Raw genomic sequence first — 18,124 nt, 5'->3', positions numbered from 1 at the left:
TAGTCTTTAGAGCAGTAATAGCACTACTTTTAAAAAAAAACAAGTTTTATGGATAAGTAATAATACAAAGATATCTACTAACAGCTATGACTTAGAAGACATGGAAATACATCTTACGCTTTTCTCCATCATCCCCTTAGTTATATATATTCCCACTGTATCACCCCTTTTCACCAAATTTATATGCATGTTTCTACTCCTATGGCTTTAAAGAACCATCCCCACTGACTGAGCTTTTACTCTGCTGTTTTTAATTTTATTCATGAATTAACTTTTATCCTAAAATTCAATGTGTAATTGAAAATAATGACTTAGTACTTACTTATTCCTAATTATAATTTACCAGAAACCCACCATAAATAGTTAATGTTTTTCCCCTATGGGATTCAAATGCTTACATCTCTACAACGTCCTTTCCATACTACTTCCTCTGCTCCCCTCTCTCCCACCCCTGCTCTGAAAAAAAAATAATAACTCCACCAAAAGAAAAATTTACAAAAAGTATTTATCATCAATATGTTATGAAAATTACAAAGTTAAAATCTTATTACACTAAGATTGGGTGACACCTAGAAGCATCTGATCAGTCTACCATTAAGCATTTGTGTAACAGTTTTTAAATCAAGGAAAACATCATTTGATGTAATACTCTCACAATAACAAGGTTCTTTCTAAAACTTAACCTAAATTCCTTAATGTCGTTGAGGGGCCATTCTCTTTCGGCTTTGTCTGAGTGGGAAACACCAGTTCACAGATATCCAAAGAATAACTATACATTGACCATACCTACAAAATTATTACATTGGTTTAAATAAGCCCAGTGTCTTTGTGTTGTTTTTTAAAAACTATTTTTAGGGGCAGCTAGGTGGCACAGTAGATAGAGTGCCAGCCTTGGAGTCAGGAGGACCTGAGTTCAAATCCAGCCTCAGACACATGACATTTACTAGCTGTGTGACCCTGGGCAAGTCACTTAACCCTGACGGCCTCCCCCCACCCCAAAAAAAACACTACTTTCAAAGACAAACCCATTTTACACACACAAAAGTGGTTGAATAGAGGTGCCACACAGACAGAAAGATTAAAGTTAAAAAAAAAAGTTTAAGAGGCTGATAATGAGATCAGCTTGGACATGTGTAGAAATCCCAGTAGGATGTCCAGTTGGAGCAACAAATTTGTGAAGGTGATAGCTGAAACAAAGGGAATGAATGAGATTAAAGGAGATAATAGAGACAATGGAAAGAAAGGGGGACAAGGACTGAGGAGAAGAGGGGAAAGGCAATCCCTTGGGCAGTACTCATAGTAAAGGATGGGGAAGAAGACAATGACCCAGCTAAAGACACAGAGAAGGAGCAGAGAGGTAGGAAAACCAAGAGAGTTTGGTATCTCTGAAGTCAGCAGAAGAGAGAGAATATTTAATAAGAGTATAAGTCTTTAAGAGAGTAATAAGAATAGAACAGAAAGATTACTGAGCACCACTGAATCTACTATGCGTGAAATCAATTGGATTTCATTACTTTGTCCAATGATGTTTCCTTGGAATGCAAATATGACTAATCAAAAAAAAATTTTTTTTAGAAGTCAGCTAGTCACCCCGGGTCAGGAATAATTGAAGAGGGGAATGGGCAATGAGAAATTCTAGGGCCACAGCAGACCATGGAGTCATAAAAATAAAGGAATCCTAGAATTAGAAGGAATCTAAAAGGTCAATGTTACCACAGGAAATTTCTACAAGATCCAGCAAAGATATACTAATTACTTACTTTAAAAGCCCATTCACTCTTGATGAACTCACTGTTAAGAAATATTTTCTTATATTGAGCTGAAAAGTGCCTTGGTGAAAACTAATATTAGTCATATGGGGATAGCAAAACAAGTCTAATCTCTACTTAGTGGAACAGGCTTTTAAATGCTTGAAAAAGACTATAATGTCCCATTCCTAAGCATATGAACTTTGAGCTAATGTTTTCTGATCCCCTTTCTATCTTGATTTAACCCTTTCCCTGGATTAGCCACAGCAGCTCTTCAGTGGTATTCCTTAAATGGATATGGAAACAAGTGAAGCCAGGATGAGGGAAATGAACAAAGAGAATCAGAGAGGTGCTAATGAGGGTAAAGAACAAAGACATGAAAAGTATATATAGTCAATAAAATTCCAATTTTGGAGGTAGTGCAGTTTTGAAACATGGTAAGGTATAGGTACAACCTTGATGGTATCAGGGTGTGGGTATCTGAGATGGGGTAACAGAAGATCAGCAGAGTTAAGGAAGTTAAGAAATTGTGTGGTCAGCAAATTCCAGTGGTTATCAACATGAATATGGAAGACCTCAAAGGTTGGGGTTAGAGAAAAGAGAAACATCATAAGCCAGGTGTAAAAGTCACTCAGCAAATTGAGAAATCAATAGTTGACAGCAACATTAAAGGGGAAAAAAGGTGCTATAAATGGTCTGCATGCATTTAAAATAAGAAATTTTATTTTAATACTGATAGTCAGGCAATGGGAAATTAAGGCACATATCAACCACTCTGATTAGTCCTTAAATTGAGAGTAAAACAAATGGCATCCAGTGATGAGAACTGTCAGAGATAATGATGTCTCCTCAAAAAAATCTCTGTTAAAGTAAAGAAGCAAAAATATTTGGAAAAAAGGTAAAGGATAGATGGGAGTTTATAGTAGTTCTAAAGGACTCAGTGCTACGGTCTATGGAAGCTAGAACTGGGTTAGAATGTGCCAAGAGAGGAAACTGGACTTATTGAAACAAAGATAAAGATACAGAAAGAAGTGGCAGGCGCATGTAGCTTGCCTCCGTGTCAGGAAAAAAAAAATGCATGGTGGACTTAAGGAAGCCAAATGAAGGGGGAACTAAAGCATGACAAAAAGTAGACTAATATGGCACATTGGCAACAGGCATTCTTCCAATCATAATGATTTATTATTTATTAAGTATCTATTATGCACCACTCAATGTGCTGGGTACTAGAAATACAAGTACAAAGAATGAAACAATTCTTACTTGCAGTAAGCCTATATTCTAATAGCAGAGACAAGTATATGTACGTATGTGTGTGTGTATACACACACACACACACAGACATTCATAAAACAAAGTTAATGGAAAATGGATAGCTTAGGATAGAGAGCACAAGTGGAGCTCATGCAAACGATGGTGCTTGAGCTGCATCTTAAAGGAAAAGAGATCCTATGAGACAGAGGTGGGAAAGGGGTGGATTCCAGGCACTCAGGAAAGCCAAGACATCAGAGATGGAGTGTCATGTATGAAAAAGAGAAAATCAATTTGGCTGAATTCTTGGGGTGGAGGTAGGAGGAAGGAGGAGGAACAACAGGATGGAGAAATATACAGTGAGGCTAGAAAGGCAGGAAGTTGTAAAGGTCTTTGAAAGCTAAATTAGGATTGTTCATATTGTATCCCAGAGCCCAGTGAAGTCATGAGAGTTGATTAAATAGGGGAGTCACATGGTCAACTTGACACTTAAGGAAAATTACTTTGGCAGTCATGTACAGGATGGACTGGGGACTTGAAGGAGTGAGACAAATTGAGGGTCTTTTGCATAATCAAAAAGAGAGAGGTCCTCAACTAGATTAGTAGTAACTATGTGAGTGAAGAAAGGGGGTAGGATGGGAGAGATGATACAAAGGTAGAAATGGCAAGATCTGACAACTGATTATGTAAGGTGAAAAAGAATGCAAGAGATCTGGAGTTTATGCTACTTGCCACCAAACCAAGAACTTCTTTCAAAATTATTACTGATTTTTTTTTGCATCATCTTAATTTCCAAATATATACCTCTACCCAGAGATTTATCTCTTGTAACAAATAAGGGGGGGGGGCCTGGAATTCAGCAAAACTAACATATCAGCTGAATCTGACAACATAAGCAACATTCCATAGCCATAGTCTCTCGCTTCTGCAAAGTGAAGGAGGTACATTTTCTTATCTCTTCTTTGGGACCAAGAAAACCAAGAATTTGTATCTAGCCCTGAAAAGCATACAGATTCAGCCACAGCATCTCAAAAATGGCTCTATTTTTCTCACCTAACAAGATGTGACACTTCTTTAACAATTTCCTTCTTCATATACTTTCAATGAGCTTAGAGAAGCTACCATAAACTGATGTCACTGCCTTTGTTCTTAACAAAGAGAATTAGCCTTGCCTACAAAACTATACACACATTTATTCAAGAGAACAGATCTAGAACTAACATGGAAAAACTATAGGAAAGGAGATTTCAGCTCAATATAAGGAAGAACTGTCTAATAATCTAAGCTTTGTAGCTATGGGAAAGGTTACCTACTTATTAGCACCGCTAAAAGACTTCAATGTCTTTCTAAGCTCCAGCAGCCTAAATTAATCAAGCTTTAGTAATTGTCTAGCAATTTCTTCTTTCACACGCTTTACATCTGAAAATTAAACATTAACTTTAGGGCTGCATATTAATACCTAAAACCAAATAATAATTTTAACAATTATCCTAAAATGGATTGAAATTTCTAAAATAGTCAACTCTGTTTTATTAAATTGCTCATCCACATAAAGTTATTTTCTCTTTTTAGAGCACTAATGCATCATTATTTTGGAGGAGGTGTAGATAAGCTTACACAGAAACACATATAAACTCAAATAGTTTATCTCTTTCTTTTTTGACTAATCAATAATGTATATGACTACATTCAAGGAGTTCAGAAATGTTCCTTCTCTTTTATGTGGCCCTTTCAGGGAAAGTGTGATCCTATAATAAACCTAAACAAACCCTTCAAAGTACTTTCTTTTGCAGAATATGTCTACAGATGACTGAAATAAGTTTCCTTTTTCTTTCAATGTATACAATATAAAAAAAATCTGTGAAAGTATCTTAGTTTTTAAAATAGTTATGCAAGTTATGTAAGGACCCATAAAAACAACACATTATAAGCAAAAGCAACTTGAAAAGAATAGAGAACTTTATCCTCCTGCTTAGGATATTTAGAAGATGGTGATGTTACTAATTACATTATCTACTTACCAATTTATCATTTTCATTGGGCATTTCAAATACACATCTCAATTTGGAATCCATCAATTCATCAGGTTTTGCTTCTTTCCACTAAAAAAAAATTATTACACATCAAAAATCTAAATAACAATTCTCTTTCAATTCATATAAAATGCATATAATGCATACATGCTATTTTTGTAAACAGTTTTGAGAGCTATTTATTAAATCTGTAGCATCCTCTCCACCCCTACTCCATAAAATACCTTTGATCTACTTACCAAAATTTTATTATGTAAAATAAAATCAATATTTCCTTTCATCTAAAATTACATGTTTTAAAGCTCCAAGAAAGTGAAAGTATGAATTATTATGATCAAGCTTAAACAGAATATATATGCTGAATTTTCCCACAATTCTAGGACTGAATTTAAACAAGCAGACAGAAAATACTATGTGCCTTTTTCTATAATGCCAACTTTGCCTTTATTTCTGCTTCTTAGTCTCTAGGACTAAAAACAACACTAAGGATTCAATAATCCTACAAGTCAGGATTTGAAGTGACAACAAACAATGAAAAAGAATTCAGTCTCTTGGGCTATGAGCTAATATCTCCTAAATCTGTAGTCTGTCCCCCAAAAACATTTTTAAATTGTCTTAAAGTCTTGGGTCGTTGGTAAAAGTAGCAAGAAGTCCCAGGCAATAGAACCCTCTCCTTTATTATTATGGTGCTTCCCTACTATTCTTGATTAAATAGCCTAAGAAGCACACAGCGGGGGCAGTTTTATTTCGTTAAATACTTCCCCATTTTAATTACATCTTAATCTGGTTTGTTAAATATTTCCCAATTACATTTTAATCTAGTTTGGGTCACACTTGGAAATGTTTCAAGCCACACATGTAAAACCACTGCTTTAGATTACATGGACTGGTCTAGGAACCGTGTAAATACTTTATTGCTGACTGGAACCTTATTTGTCAAAAAACAGTATTAACTTTAAGTTGTAATAGGATTTAAAGGTTAGAGGGACTTTTTTTTAAATAAAGGTTAAGGTAGAAATACATTTTGTGGAAAGAAAGTGGAAAGACCTCCAAAGCTTCTCGTTCTGAGGCATTTTTCTTTATACTTTAATGACTGAATAATCAATGCAAATAACTAGCTTTTATAAAGGGCCTGAGTTTTAAACACAGAACATATGAGATAAGGCAAATGTAGGATGCTTACTTCAAAGTTCAAAAGCTTCCTCAATTATAGAGAGCTTCAGCTATAAAGATAGATAGATAGATATAAATATATCCATTAGATGCAAAGTCAGAGCTCCCTTTCTGTGTAAGTTTACAGATTTTCTGAAAAACCACTATTTTTAATTGCTCCTTTAAACACTACTAAACTTAGGACTCTAGTATCTAAAATACAAGTGCAGCAAACTAACTTTGAGAACAATAAAGAAAACAGAATAAGGTCACAGGATCATAATTTAGGGCTAACTGGGTCTTCCGAGGAGATCTAATCCAATTTTCTCATTTAGAGATGGGAAAGGCGAGGCCCAGAGAGTGGACCAAATGTAATTTGGCTAATATCAGAAAGGCAAAAAAGAGAGTAAAAGAGCCAGAATTCAAATAGGCTAACTGATTCTAAATTCTGTATTCTTTCTTGTGTACCATTCTACCACCAAGAGGTTAGGAATTAATAATTTGCTTCACTACTCATTTTTTTCCAAAAGAAATTTCTGCTTTACATTGATGTTTCCTTTAGATAATACGAATATGTTTCTCATGTCATTCTAATCGATGATAAGAAGAGAAAGGATTATTCCAAGATCCTGTTCCTGGAACTGACAGAGTCAACAAATTTTAGAAATAATTTTACCCAATCCCATAATTTTACAGATGAGGAAACAGAACTGGTGAGATTAAACGACATGCTGAAGATCAAAAAGAAACAGAGACCGCTTTAGCAATGATCCACATTCAAGAAGTAGAAAGTACCAAATCGGAATCAGCTTCCAAACTGTAAGTTTCAGGAACTGAAATTCCATTTGCCCTCTACTAGACAGCAATATCTTCTTTTGGAGGTTATTAATACCAAAAGTAAAATATGGACTAGTTTATACCAATATGAGACAAAAATTAACAAGTAACTAGCCTAAGAAAAACTTCCTGAAATACTCCTACCACACAGTGAAACACGCAAAGACATTCATGCCTAATCTGAGATACCAGATGCCTAGTGAAGAAAGGAGAATTAGGGCATCTACAATGGTATCTCTATTTAAAAGTTTACAAAGAAAATACAAGGCCTGATGCTCTTCAGCAACATTTTCTCAAGGAAGCACCATTTTGAATTCCTGGAGAGAAGAAAAGTAATGGGAAGCTTCTACATGTTACATTTCTGAAACTTAGAAATACATGTGAACCTTTAGAAATTCACAGTATTTATAGCCTTCACTGCCAAAAAAAAAATCAGTGTTAAGAGAATTAAAATAAATTCATAGAAAGGAAAATCTACTGAAAATACCTGGTGTGACTCTCATAATCTTAGCTAGCAAACATTAACACTTTGTTCCAAGATACTCATTTTTGGAAATACTTGCAATTACTATACACTAAAATGTGTGAGAGCTCATACTTCAAATCTTAAAACAGGAAAATTTCTACATGAAAGAAATTAACATTCACATATTGCACCATTATTAATCAAAAAACCCTAGTAACTGAGACAAAAGAAAATCAAGAAAAGGTTAAAACCATACATTTAGATAGGTCACTTGACAATATCTTTGATTTTAAAATAAATTCTACAGTAGTGAATGCTGAAGTTTTTAAATAATCACTCTCTAGGATGACTACATAGGCACAATATTTCTTAATGCCTTATAGTTTACACATCTTAAATGATTCCTAAAACTGAATTCATTACAGAATGTACTCACCACAGCCTCCATATCTGAAGTATTTGATGGAGCAAAAATCGTCTGTACCATAAACTTGTGTTTACTCTTCTCATTTGGATCGTAGTCAAAAGGCTGTAGCATTACTAAATAAGAAGAAGGAGTAGATCACACTTGTTAAATTTATTCTACTCATATATGCTACCCTGTATCCTAGATGTAATGTTTTATACTTAGGAAGGGTATGACAAGTCAAACGCTTGTATATTTATACTAAACATCCTGAATCAACACCCCTTAGGGAACAATTTTAATTTAACTTAAGCAAAATTTATTTTTTAAAAATGGGGAGGAAATGACTAGTCAGTAAAAAGGTACGGATATAGCTAACAAAAATTCAGACAAAATTTCAAAACTCTGTCTCATGCTTTTACTTTATATCGTTTCCATTAGTCTCAATTTATTGTTAATAAACATTTGTGAAAACTAACAGTTAACTAGGGTCCCATTTCTAGTATTTCCTGATCAAGTACTATTCCCTACCCCCAAATTATGACACCTAGATTAGAAATGATGTACTCAGTAAATCAAACTCCCTTTTCCCCGTCACTTAAAATTCTAGTGTAATGGAAAATATTTAAAAGAGTGTTAGCACTTAGAAAAACATGTTTGCTTAGAGAAATGCTTCAAAGAATTCTAAGATAGTCGCTATTCTAATGAAAATGTCCCAATAATCAAACACATTTCCCAACCTCCCACCCCCAACTGTGCTGATATATTCTGGGTAAACTGACTTCCAGAGCCACCTTGCGGTATAAGAAGAAACATGTTGTAAACTGTAAATGTATAACTGGTTATTTTCCCAATCATATCATAATTAGGATGGGTACCTAATTTTGTCAGGTATGCAACAAGTAGAGGAGTATACTTAACAAGGGCTAGTAAAAATGTATTTGCTTTGAGTCTTGCAAATCTAATCAAGGGATAGGGGATAGGGATTAGAGGCTGTACCCATGATTTCATTGGTACAGGGAACTCCAAGTAAGGAAATTCAATCTACCAATGCCAGTTGGTATCTATTCAATTTATAGTCTTAGCAGTGAGGGGTTAATTCACTTTCCCAGGGTTACATAGTTAATCTGTGTCAGACTGTATTTGAACCAAGGTCTTCCTGGCTCCAATGCTACTACTCTCTGCACTACGTCACACTGCCCCAATAAATCTAAAGGGCTTTCAACTGAAAATGATGAGAAAATAGCCCATTTACAGCCAATGTACTAGATACCACAGAATTTAGGTACAATGTAAAATAAATAAATGAATGAACAAATAAACAAACAAATAACACTGAAGCCCAGACACTCAGAAAAGATAAAATCCTAGGATAGATCTAACAACAAACTCTAGGAACTCAAGTCTCTAACAAAAATGTACTAAGGGCCAGGGACATCAAGAAAACAAATTTAATCTCACAGTAGGGAAAGCTGGATAACAAGAAACAAGAAAGAGACAGAGGAATATAAACCATCAGATTACACCACAGACTACATTGGACAGAATAAGAAAGATAAATCAGGAATTTGGGAAACAGATCATAAGCCTTGCATGGAGGCATGATACAGCAATAACAGAGACTTCATTTAACACAGACATCATCATCTGCTGAAGCTCTTTTGACCAAAAAGAGAACTGCTAATAATTTATTCACTTGTCCTATTGATTATTTCATTCATCAAACAGAAGAGGATCCAGTAAGCGGAACTGCTGTTCTAGATCAAATTCTCACCAGCAAAGTGGAAGTAGTTGCTCAAGTAGTAATGATGGGAAACTTGAGGGTAAATGATCATCTCAGAATATGTAAGAGAAGAAAAAAAGGTCAGGGACCATCTGGCATGATCTAGATTTTAGAAGACCAGATTTCAAACAAGTAAATTTAGAGAAAAGATCAACAGGATCTAAATAGATTAAAATTAATTGTTAAGAATGAGATATGCCAGTGAAGTGAGCAGAACCAAGAGGACTTTGTACACAATAGCAGCCATGTTATGCAATGACTAAGAATGTTAAACTGAACCCTTCTCAGCATTACGAGGATCTAAGACATCTCCAGAGGCCTCGGGATGGAAAAAGCTGTCCACATCCAAAGAAAGAACTATGGAAGTCGAATCGCTCTCACTTATTTTTACCTTCTGTTGAGTTTTGTTTCATCTTTCCGATGGTTCCTCCTATTGGTTTTAATTTTTACCTACAACTTCACTAATGTGAAAATATGTTTAATGGGTATGTAAATGTAAAGCCTACGTCAGATTGTGTGCCGTCTGGGGGGGGGGGGAAAAAGGGAGAAAAAATTTTCAACTCAAAAGCATATGGAAAAAAGAAATTTTTTAATTTAAAAAAAAAAAGAATGAGATATGCCACAGGACTAGAGAAAGGTAAATATCCTGAATTTCAAAAAAGAAAAGAGTGGGGAGCCTGCAAGCTATACACCAATAAGTAGGATTTTGATTTCCTGGCAAGATTCTAGAATATATTGTAACAAAATTGCATTTGGTTAGCATCTAGAAAAAATAATCATGGCTTCACAATCAAGTCACATCAGACAGACTTTTATTTTTTTAAACTAGACTGGTACTCAGGTGAATACTGTAGACACAATTTACCCAGGTTTTGGGAAAGTATTTGGCAAAGTCTATCATCCTGTTCCTCTCAATAATATGGAGACATACAATCTAGGCCACAGCACGGCTCTGTAGTTTCAAAACTGGATGACTGTCCAGTGCTGAAAAGCATCCGCGTTTGGTACCAACTTACAAAATGGTCTATAGTGGAGTATCTTGGACATCTGTACTTCAACTTAAACTGTTTATTATTTTATCAATGATTTGATGAAAGGGAAAGATCATGAGCTTAAGAAATTTACAGACAAAAAGGAGTAAAACTAACATATCAGACAACAAAATCACTATCAAAAAGATCCTGATAGACTAGAACATTGGGACAAAAAACATTAAATTTAATAAGCAAAAATGTAAAGTCAAAACTGGATAAAAAAATTAACTTCATAAGTACAACAAGAAAGAGGTGTGGCTAGATAATAACCACAATTCTATAACAAGCTGAATTCAATTCAGTTAGAAAGGTTCAATAGCTTTACTTAGAAAATCAATATATTTATGCCAAATATCTCCCTAAACAATCTGTATGCTAGTGCTTCATACTATTCTATTTGAATGGAGTATAACTCCAAATAAGCAAAAAGAGCCAATTATAATATCCTCAAAATAAGAAAGAAGTCAAGTTACAATATAAGATATTCTTGGATTTAATTTAATACTTAATACTGTAACTATAGCTATAAACATACTTTAAATACTACAACACAAACATACACTTATCCTTTCTGAGAACTTTCATTCCTCAGCTGGCTCTGCTTCAGACTTTCTGGCCTCAGCTGCTTTCTCATCCTAGAATGTCCCTCAACACCTAGGGCCTGTACGATCTATCCATCCCTGCACCTTCTCATCCCAGAACATCTCTTTGCCATGCTGCCTCCCCCTCTCCCATTAGTGAGTTTCTCCACTGCCAAATACCTTAAGCCTTAGCTAGACCGAGTTTAGCTTTCTGGTATACACTATTCTTTATTAAATTATGTGGTCAGATAAGACTAGGATATAAAAAACATATAAATGTATAAGCTTAACTGCCATTCTAATTGGAAAAGCAACTACCCTCAGACCACGTTATTCAAGCTTGTTCATCCACTGTGTAATAGACTTAACAGTAATCACATTAAGTGACTATTTGAAAAGACTCTATCTAATTATCAAAAATTTTCACATTTTTTTCTCTTTGCAAAGAACCTGGCACGCTCTGCTATAGGAAGATCCATTTTACATAGATTTATTAAGTAAAGATCACGCTTCTATGATTGATGATACAGATCAGGAATCCCTGAATTTCATATCAGAATTGGTTTTCTTTCTGCTCTGCCCGTATGCAAATCAAGAGTCAACTGTGTCCTAACAAAGGAACCACCTAGTACTGTCAGATACAAATAAAAATTTTGCTGGGAAAAAAAAGAAATGAAAAAAATTTAATCTCTGGAATTATCATTGAAATCAGTGAGAAAATACTAAGTTTTCTCTTTTAGTTTCCTTTTAGAAAACACATTTTCAAGTATTTTTTTAATTGAGATTATCCAATAAAGGATTTAATCTCCATGCAGTGACAATCAGAAATGATACTACAAAATTTTAATTGCTGTTGAAGAAAAAACTAGAAAAGAGAGACTAGAAATTTAAAGTCGCATTAATAGTATTTTAGATTTCTTGGGTTTTTGATGGGAACCTTTCCCATTTTACTCTTTTGAAAGTCCTTCCTATACAAGGAAAGTACTCAAAAAGAGGACTCCAAGGTTATAAAACAAGCTAAATATTCAAGCAGCAGCTTCTACAGTTCTCAGCCCAGAGATCCAGGTGGTCAGACAACTGGTTAGAAAGAAGACCCCTTGCTAACACTGGGTACAGATGACACTAACTGGTACCTTTGCTGTTCATATGCAGTTTTAGGTAGCTGTTCCTAGGTGGAGAGAAGCACTTGTGGTCAATCACAAAGGAGTAGCAAAGACCAATTTCTGTAACGCATATAGATGCAAATATTTTAAACAAAATACTAGCAAGCAGATTGCAGCAACTTATCACAAGAATAATACACTATGACCAGGTAGGATTTATACCAGGAATGCAGGGTTGGTTCAATATTAGGAAAACTATCAGCATCATTGAGCATATCAACAACAAAACCAACAGAAACCACATGATCATCTCAACAGATGCAGAAAAGGCTTTTGATAAAACACAACACCCATTCCTATCAAAAACACTAGAAAGCATAGGTATAAATGGAGTCTTCCTTAAAATAATAAATAGCATTTATCTAAAACCTTCAGCAAGCATTATATGTAATGGGGACAGGCTAGAAGCATTTCCAATAAGATCGGGGGTGAAACAAGGATGTCCATTATCACCACTGTTATTCAATATTGTACTGGAAACATTAGCTTTAGCAATAGAGAAGAAAAAGAAATTGAAGGCATTAGAATAGGCAAAGAAGAAACAAAGCTATCACTCTTTGCAGATGACATGATGATATACTTAGAGAATCCTAGAGAATCAAGTAAAAACTACTTGAAATAATAAACAACTTTAGCAAAGTTGCAGGCTATAAAATAAACCCACATAAATCATCAGCATTTCTATATATTACCAACAAAGCCCAACAGCAAGAGATAGAAAGAGAAATCCCATTTAAACTTACTGTAGACATTATAAAATATTTAGGAGTCTACCTCCTGAAACAAACCCAGGAACTCTATGAACACAATTACAAAACACTTTTCACACAAATAAAATCAGATCTAAATAATTGGAAAAACATCAGTTGCTCATGGGTAGGCCGAGCTAATATAATAAAAATGACAATCCTACCTAAGCTAATTTACTTATTCAGTGCCATACCAATCAAACTACCAAAAATTATTTTATAGAGTTAGAAAAAATAATAACAAGATTCATTTGGAAAAACAAAAGGTCCAGAATATCAAAGGAACTAATGAAAAGAAATGCAGGGGAAGGTGGCCTAGCAATTCCAGATCTTAAATTGTATTATAAAGCAGCAATCATCAAAACTGCTTGGTACTGGCTAAGAAATAGGAGGTGGATCAGTGGAATAGGTTAAATATGCAAGACACAGTAGTCAATGACTATAGTAATCTATTATTTGATAAACCCAAAGACCCCAGCTTCTGGGATAAGAACCCACTCTTTGAAAAAAACTGCTGGGAAAACTGGAAAAGAGTATGGCAGAAACTAGGCATAGACCCAAATCTCACACCATATACCAAAATAAAGTCAAAATGGGTTCAGGACTTAGATATAAAGGCTGATACCATAAGTAAACTGGGAGAACAAGGAATAGTTTACCTATCAGATCTATGGAGAACAGAAGAATTCATGACCAAACAGGAGATAGAGAACATTATGAAAAGCAAAATGGATAATTTTGATTACATTAAATTGAAAAGTTTTTGCACAAACAAAGCCAATGCAACTAAGATTAGAAGGAAGGTAGAAAATTGGGAAAGAATTTTTACAACCAGTCTCTCTGATAAAGGCCTCATTTCTAAAATATATAGAGAATTAAGACAAATTTATAAGAACACAAGCCATTCTCCAATTGATAAATGGTCAAAGAATATGAACAGACAGTTCTCAAATGAAGAAATTAAAGCCATCAATAGTCATATGAAAAAATGCTCTAAATTGTTATTGATTAGAGAAATGCAAATCAAAACAACGCTGAGGTACCACATCACACCTATCAGATTGGCCAACATGACAAAACAGGAAAATGAGAAATGTTGGAGAAGATGTGGGAAAATTGGAACACTAATACATTGTTGGTGGAGTTGTGAAATGATCTGACCATTTTGGAGAACAATTTCGAACTATGCCCAAAGGGCTACAAAAATGTGCATACCCTTTGATCCAGCAATAGCACTTCTAGGGCTATATCCCAAAGAGATCAAACAAATGGGAAAAGGACCCACATGTACAAAAATATTCACAGCAGCTCTTTTTGTGGTGGCAAAGAACTGGAATTTGAGAGGATGCCCATCAATCAGGGAATGGCTGAGCAAGTTGTGGTATACGAATGTAATGGAATACTATTGTGCTATAAGAAATGATAACAGGCTGACTTCAGAAAAACCTGGAAAGATGTATATGGTCTGATGCTGAGTGAAGTGAGCAGAACCAAGAGGACTTTGTACACAATAACAACCACGTTATGCAATGACTAATATTGTTAAACTGAACCCTTCTCAGAATTACAAGGATCTAAGACATCTCCAGAGGCCTCGGGATGGAAAATGCTGTCCACATCCAAAGAAAGAACTATGGAAGTCAAATTGCTATCACTTATTTTTACCTTCTGTTGAGTTTTGTTTCAGCTTTCTGATGGTTCCTCCTATTGGTTTTAATTTTTACTTACAACTTCACTAATGTGAAAATATGTTTAATGGGTATGTAAATGCAAAGCCTATATCAGACTGTGTACCGTCTTGGGGAGGGTGGGGGGGAGAAAAGGAGAGAAAAATTTTCAACTCAAAAGCATATGGAAGTGATTGCTGATAAATCAAAATAAATGAATAAAATTTAAGAAAAAATCACAAGGGAGTAGGGTCCCTGGTTGAAGTTCTGGGAGAGAAGAGCACTAGCAAGGCAGTTGCAGGAAAGCAGAGGGCCTGGTCATAGTTCCAAAGCCAAGAAGAGTGCTAGTGCTTGCAGCTGCAGGGGACCAGGGGCCCTTTCTGGTTAAAGAACAGAGTGTAAAGTGTGGGGGGAGGAGGGTGGCATGCATCTCCATGGATCACACCACTTGGAAACACTGAAAATTTGCAGACCCACAGAACCAGCGCTGAAAATAGCAGCAAAAAAAGCCTGAAACCTGGCACAGTGCCTCCCTACTCCTAGGTGAGCAGAGCCCAACTTTAAAATATAAAATCAAAATCAAGAAATAGGCTGGAAAAATGAGAAAAAGAAAACAAAAAAGGACTTGAACATAAAAAGCTACTACAATAACAGGGAAGACCAAGATATAAACTCAGCAGAAGACGATAATGTTTAAAAAAAAAAAAGCTACAAAGTCTAAAAGAAAATGCTAATTGGACACAAACCCAACAAGAATTCCTGGTACAGTTAAAGAAAAAGAGATGAGTGATACAGAAAAAATCATGAAGAGAAATGAGAGTGATGCTAGAAAATTGTGAAAAGAGAATTAACAGCTTGACGAAAGGCTCCCTTGAGCTCATACACACATACTCACCTACTCACTATTGAAGAAAACACCACCTTAAAATAACAGAATTAGCCTAATGGTAAAAGAGGCACAAAAATTCACTAAAGAAAACAACTCCTTATAAAGCAAAATAGGCCAAATGGAAAAAGAGGTACAAAAGTTCACCAAAGAAAATAATTCCTTAAAAATGAGACTTTGGCAAGCTGAAGCTAATGATCCCATGAAACATCAAGAAACAATAAAACAAAGTCAAAAGAATTAAAAAATAGAAGAAAATATGAAATATCTTATTTGAAAAACTGGCCTGAAAAATAGATCAAGGAGAGATCTGGACTATCTGAAAGCCATAATATAAAAGAAAAAGGAGCCTTAAATATCATATTTCAGTGAACTATAAAGAAAAATTGCCCTGATATTCTAGAACCAGAGAAAAAGTTGAAACTGAAACAATTCACCAATCACTTCCTGAAAGGACTTTTTCCTTTGCTTTTGATCTCTTTGGGGTACAGACCTAGTAGTGGTATTGCTGGGTCAAAGGGTATACACACAGAACAAGAGTTCTTTAGCAACTCTTTTTATGGTGAAAAAGAACTAGAAATTGAGGGGATACTCTTCAACTAGGGAATGGCTAAACAAGTCGAGGCATAAGACAAGGGGGATAATGTCAGAAAAACATGGCAAGCCCTATTTGAACTAAAGTAAAGTGAAGTGAGAAAAACCAGGAGATCATTGTGCACAGTAACTGCAATGTTGTAATGATGATCAACTGTGGAAAACCTTAAGCTACTCTCATCAATAACAATGACCAAAGACAATTCCAAAGGACTCATGATGAAAAATGTTATCCATCCAAAGAAAAAGAACTGATGAACTCTTGAGTGCAAACTGAATTAAAGTTTTCTCATTTTCTTTATTTTTCTTGGCATGATATGGCCAATATGGAAATTGTTTTGCATTTCACATGTATAATTGATATGTTCCTTGCCTTCTCAGAGGGTGAGAAACTGGCAGGAGAGAGGGAGATAATTCGGAACTTAAAAAAATTTTTTAAAAAGAATTTTAAAATTTTTATAAGGAAAAAAGAATACCTATGAGCTATATTTGTAAGTCAGACTTGGGCAAATGGACTGTCAGAAAATGTACTTAATAGGGGCAGGTAGGTGGCGCAGTGGATAGAGCATCACCCCTGTATTCAGGAGGACCTGAGTTCAAATTCGGCCTCAGACACATAACACTTACTAGCTGTGTGACCCTGGGGAAGTCACTTAATCCCATTTCCTAGCCAAAAAAAGGGTACTTAATAATCAAAGTGATTAAAGTGTGGTTTCATCATAAAGTATTAAAGACTATATCAAAATCTTGTAAACTCAATGCCAAATCACGGTTTTTTTTAAATTGCCACAAAAGTAGAATATGTTATATATTAAGTTTTTTAAAGATGTAAAAAAAAAAGCCTGAAATAATTCAACAAATTTAATTATTTTACTTTGTCCCAATTGATTTGTAAAACACTGTATGCCTGGGAGAAAATTACAACCATAAAAGCTGATGAGCTTACCAAAAGCTTGTAAAACAGTAAGATAAAAGAGATGAGGAAAGAAGTTGGAGGAATTCAAAATCAGGGGCATGATATGGATGATAATTCAGCAAAAGAACTTGGGTTATTCAAACAGGTAGGAGGTAAACCAGAAGAAGAGTTTCATAAAAACCAGGGGGGAGTAAGAATCCAAGAAAAGAGGTTAATCAGCAAGTGTCAAATACTGAAGAAGTAAAAAAAGAATAAAAATTTAGAAAAGAACATCAAATTAGCAATTAAGAAATCACCAGTGGGGGTAGAGCCAAGATGGCAGAGTAAAAGAAGTGACTTGCTTGAGCTCTCCCCCAAACAGCTCCAAATACCTGTAAAAAAAAATGGCTCCAAACAAATTCTGGAGCAGCAGAACCCACAAAAAGACAAAGTGAAACAAATTTCCATCCTGGATGGTTGATGGGAAAGGTCTGCTGAGACAGGCTGGGAGTGAAGCGCAGTTCAGTGTGGGCTGCACAGGCAAAGACAGGGCTCAGCGAACCCAGTACAGGCCCTCAGTGGACTGAATCACAGGCAGCTATAGAGGTTTCCAGACTTTTCAACCCACAAACACCAAAGACAACTTAGAAGGTCAGTAGAGAAAGGTCTGTCAGATCTCAGTGAGAGAGGAGCTCAGTCTGGCCCCAGTCTTGGCATAGCCCCAGGGCAGTGGCTGCTTCAGAAGCTCTAAGCCCAAACAGAGAGGGAATTAAGCTGCTGATTAGAGGGGCATTGCAGGAATCTCTCTGATGGTGCTGAGGCAGGATTCTCTTGTTTTGCCTCTGCTTGGATCTGGGTCACAGTCCTGGGTGGCAGTCC

The 18,124-nt window shown here is 35.4% G+C and overlaps 1 protein-coding gene across 2 annotated transcripts in view; it reads right to left on the bottom strand.

The window, feature by feature from the left end:
* The window catches only part of VAPA (VAMP associated protein A), a 68,566-nt gene that overhangs the window by 10,723 nt on the left and 39,719 nt on the right, over positions 1-18,124 (bottom strand). For both annotated transcript variants that reach the window (XM_020985549.2, XM_020985550.2), the window contains exons 3-4: positions 7,924-8,027; positions 5,021-5,101 (exon numbers count right to left, since the gene is read on the bottom strand). In XM_020985549.2, coding sequence (XP_020841208.1) covers positions 5,021-5,101; positions 7,924-8,027 — 185 coding nt within the window. The remainder of the gene's footprint in view (positions 1-5,020; positions 5,102-7,923; positions 8,028-18,124) is intronic.

Source organism: Phascolarctos cinereus, unplaced genomic scaffold (genome assembly GCF_003287225.1).
Source record: "Phascolarctos cinereus isolate Bilbo 61053 unplaced genomic scaffold, phaCin_HiC Scaffold_4;HRSCAF=312, whole genome shotgun sequence".
Classification (NCBI taxonomy): Eukaryota; Metazoa; Chordata; class Mammalia; order Diprotodontia; family Phascolarctidae; genus Phascolarctos; species Phascolarctos cinereus.
The sequence above is the reverse complement of the archived record's forward strand: the minus strand, read 5'-3'. Positions and strand labels throughout refer to the sequence as shown.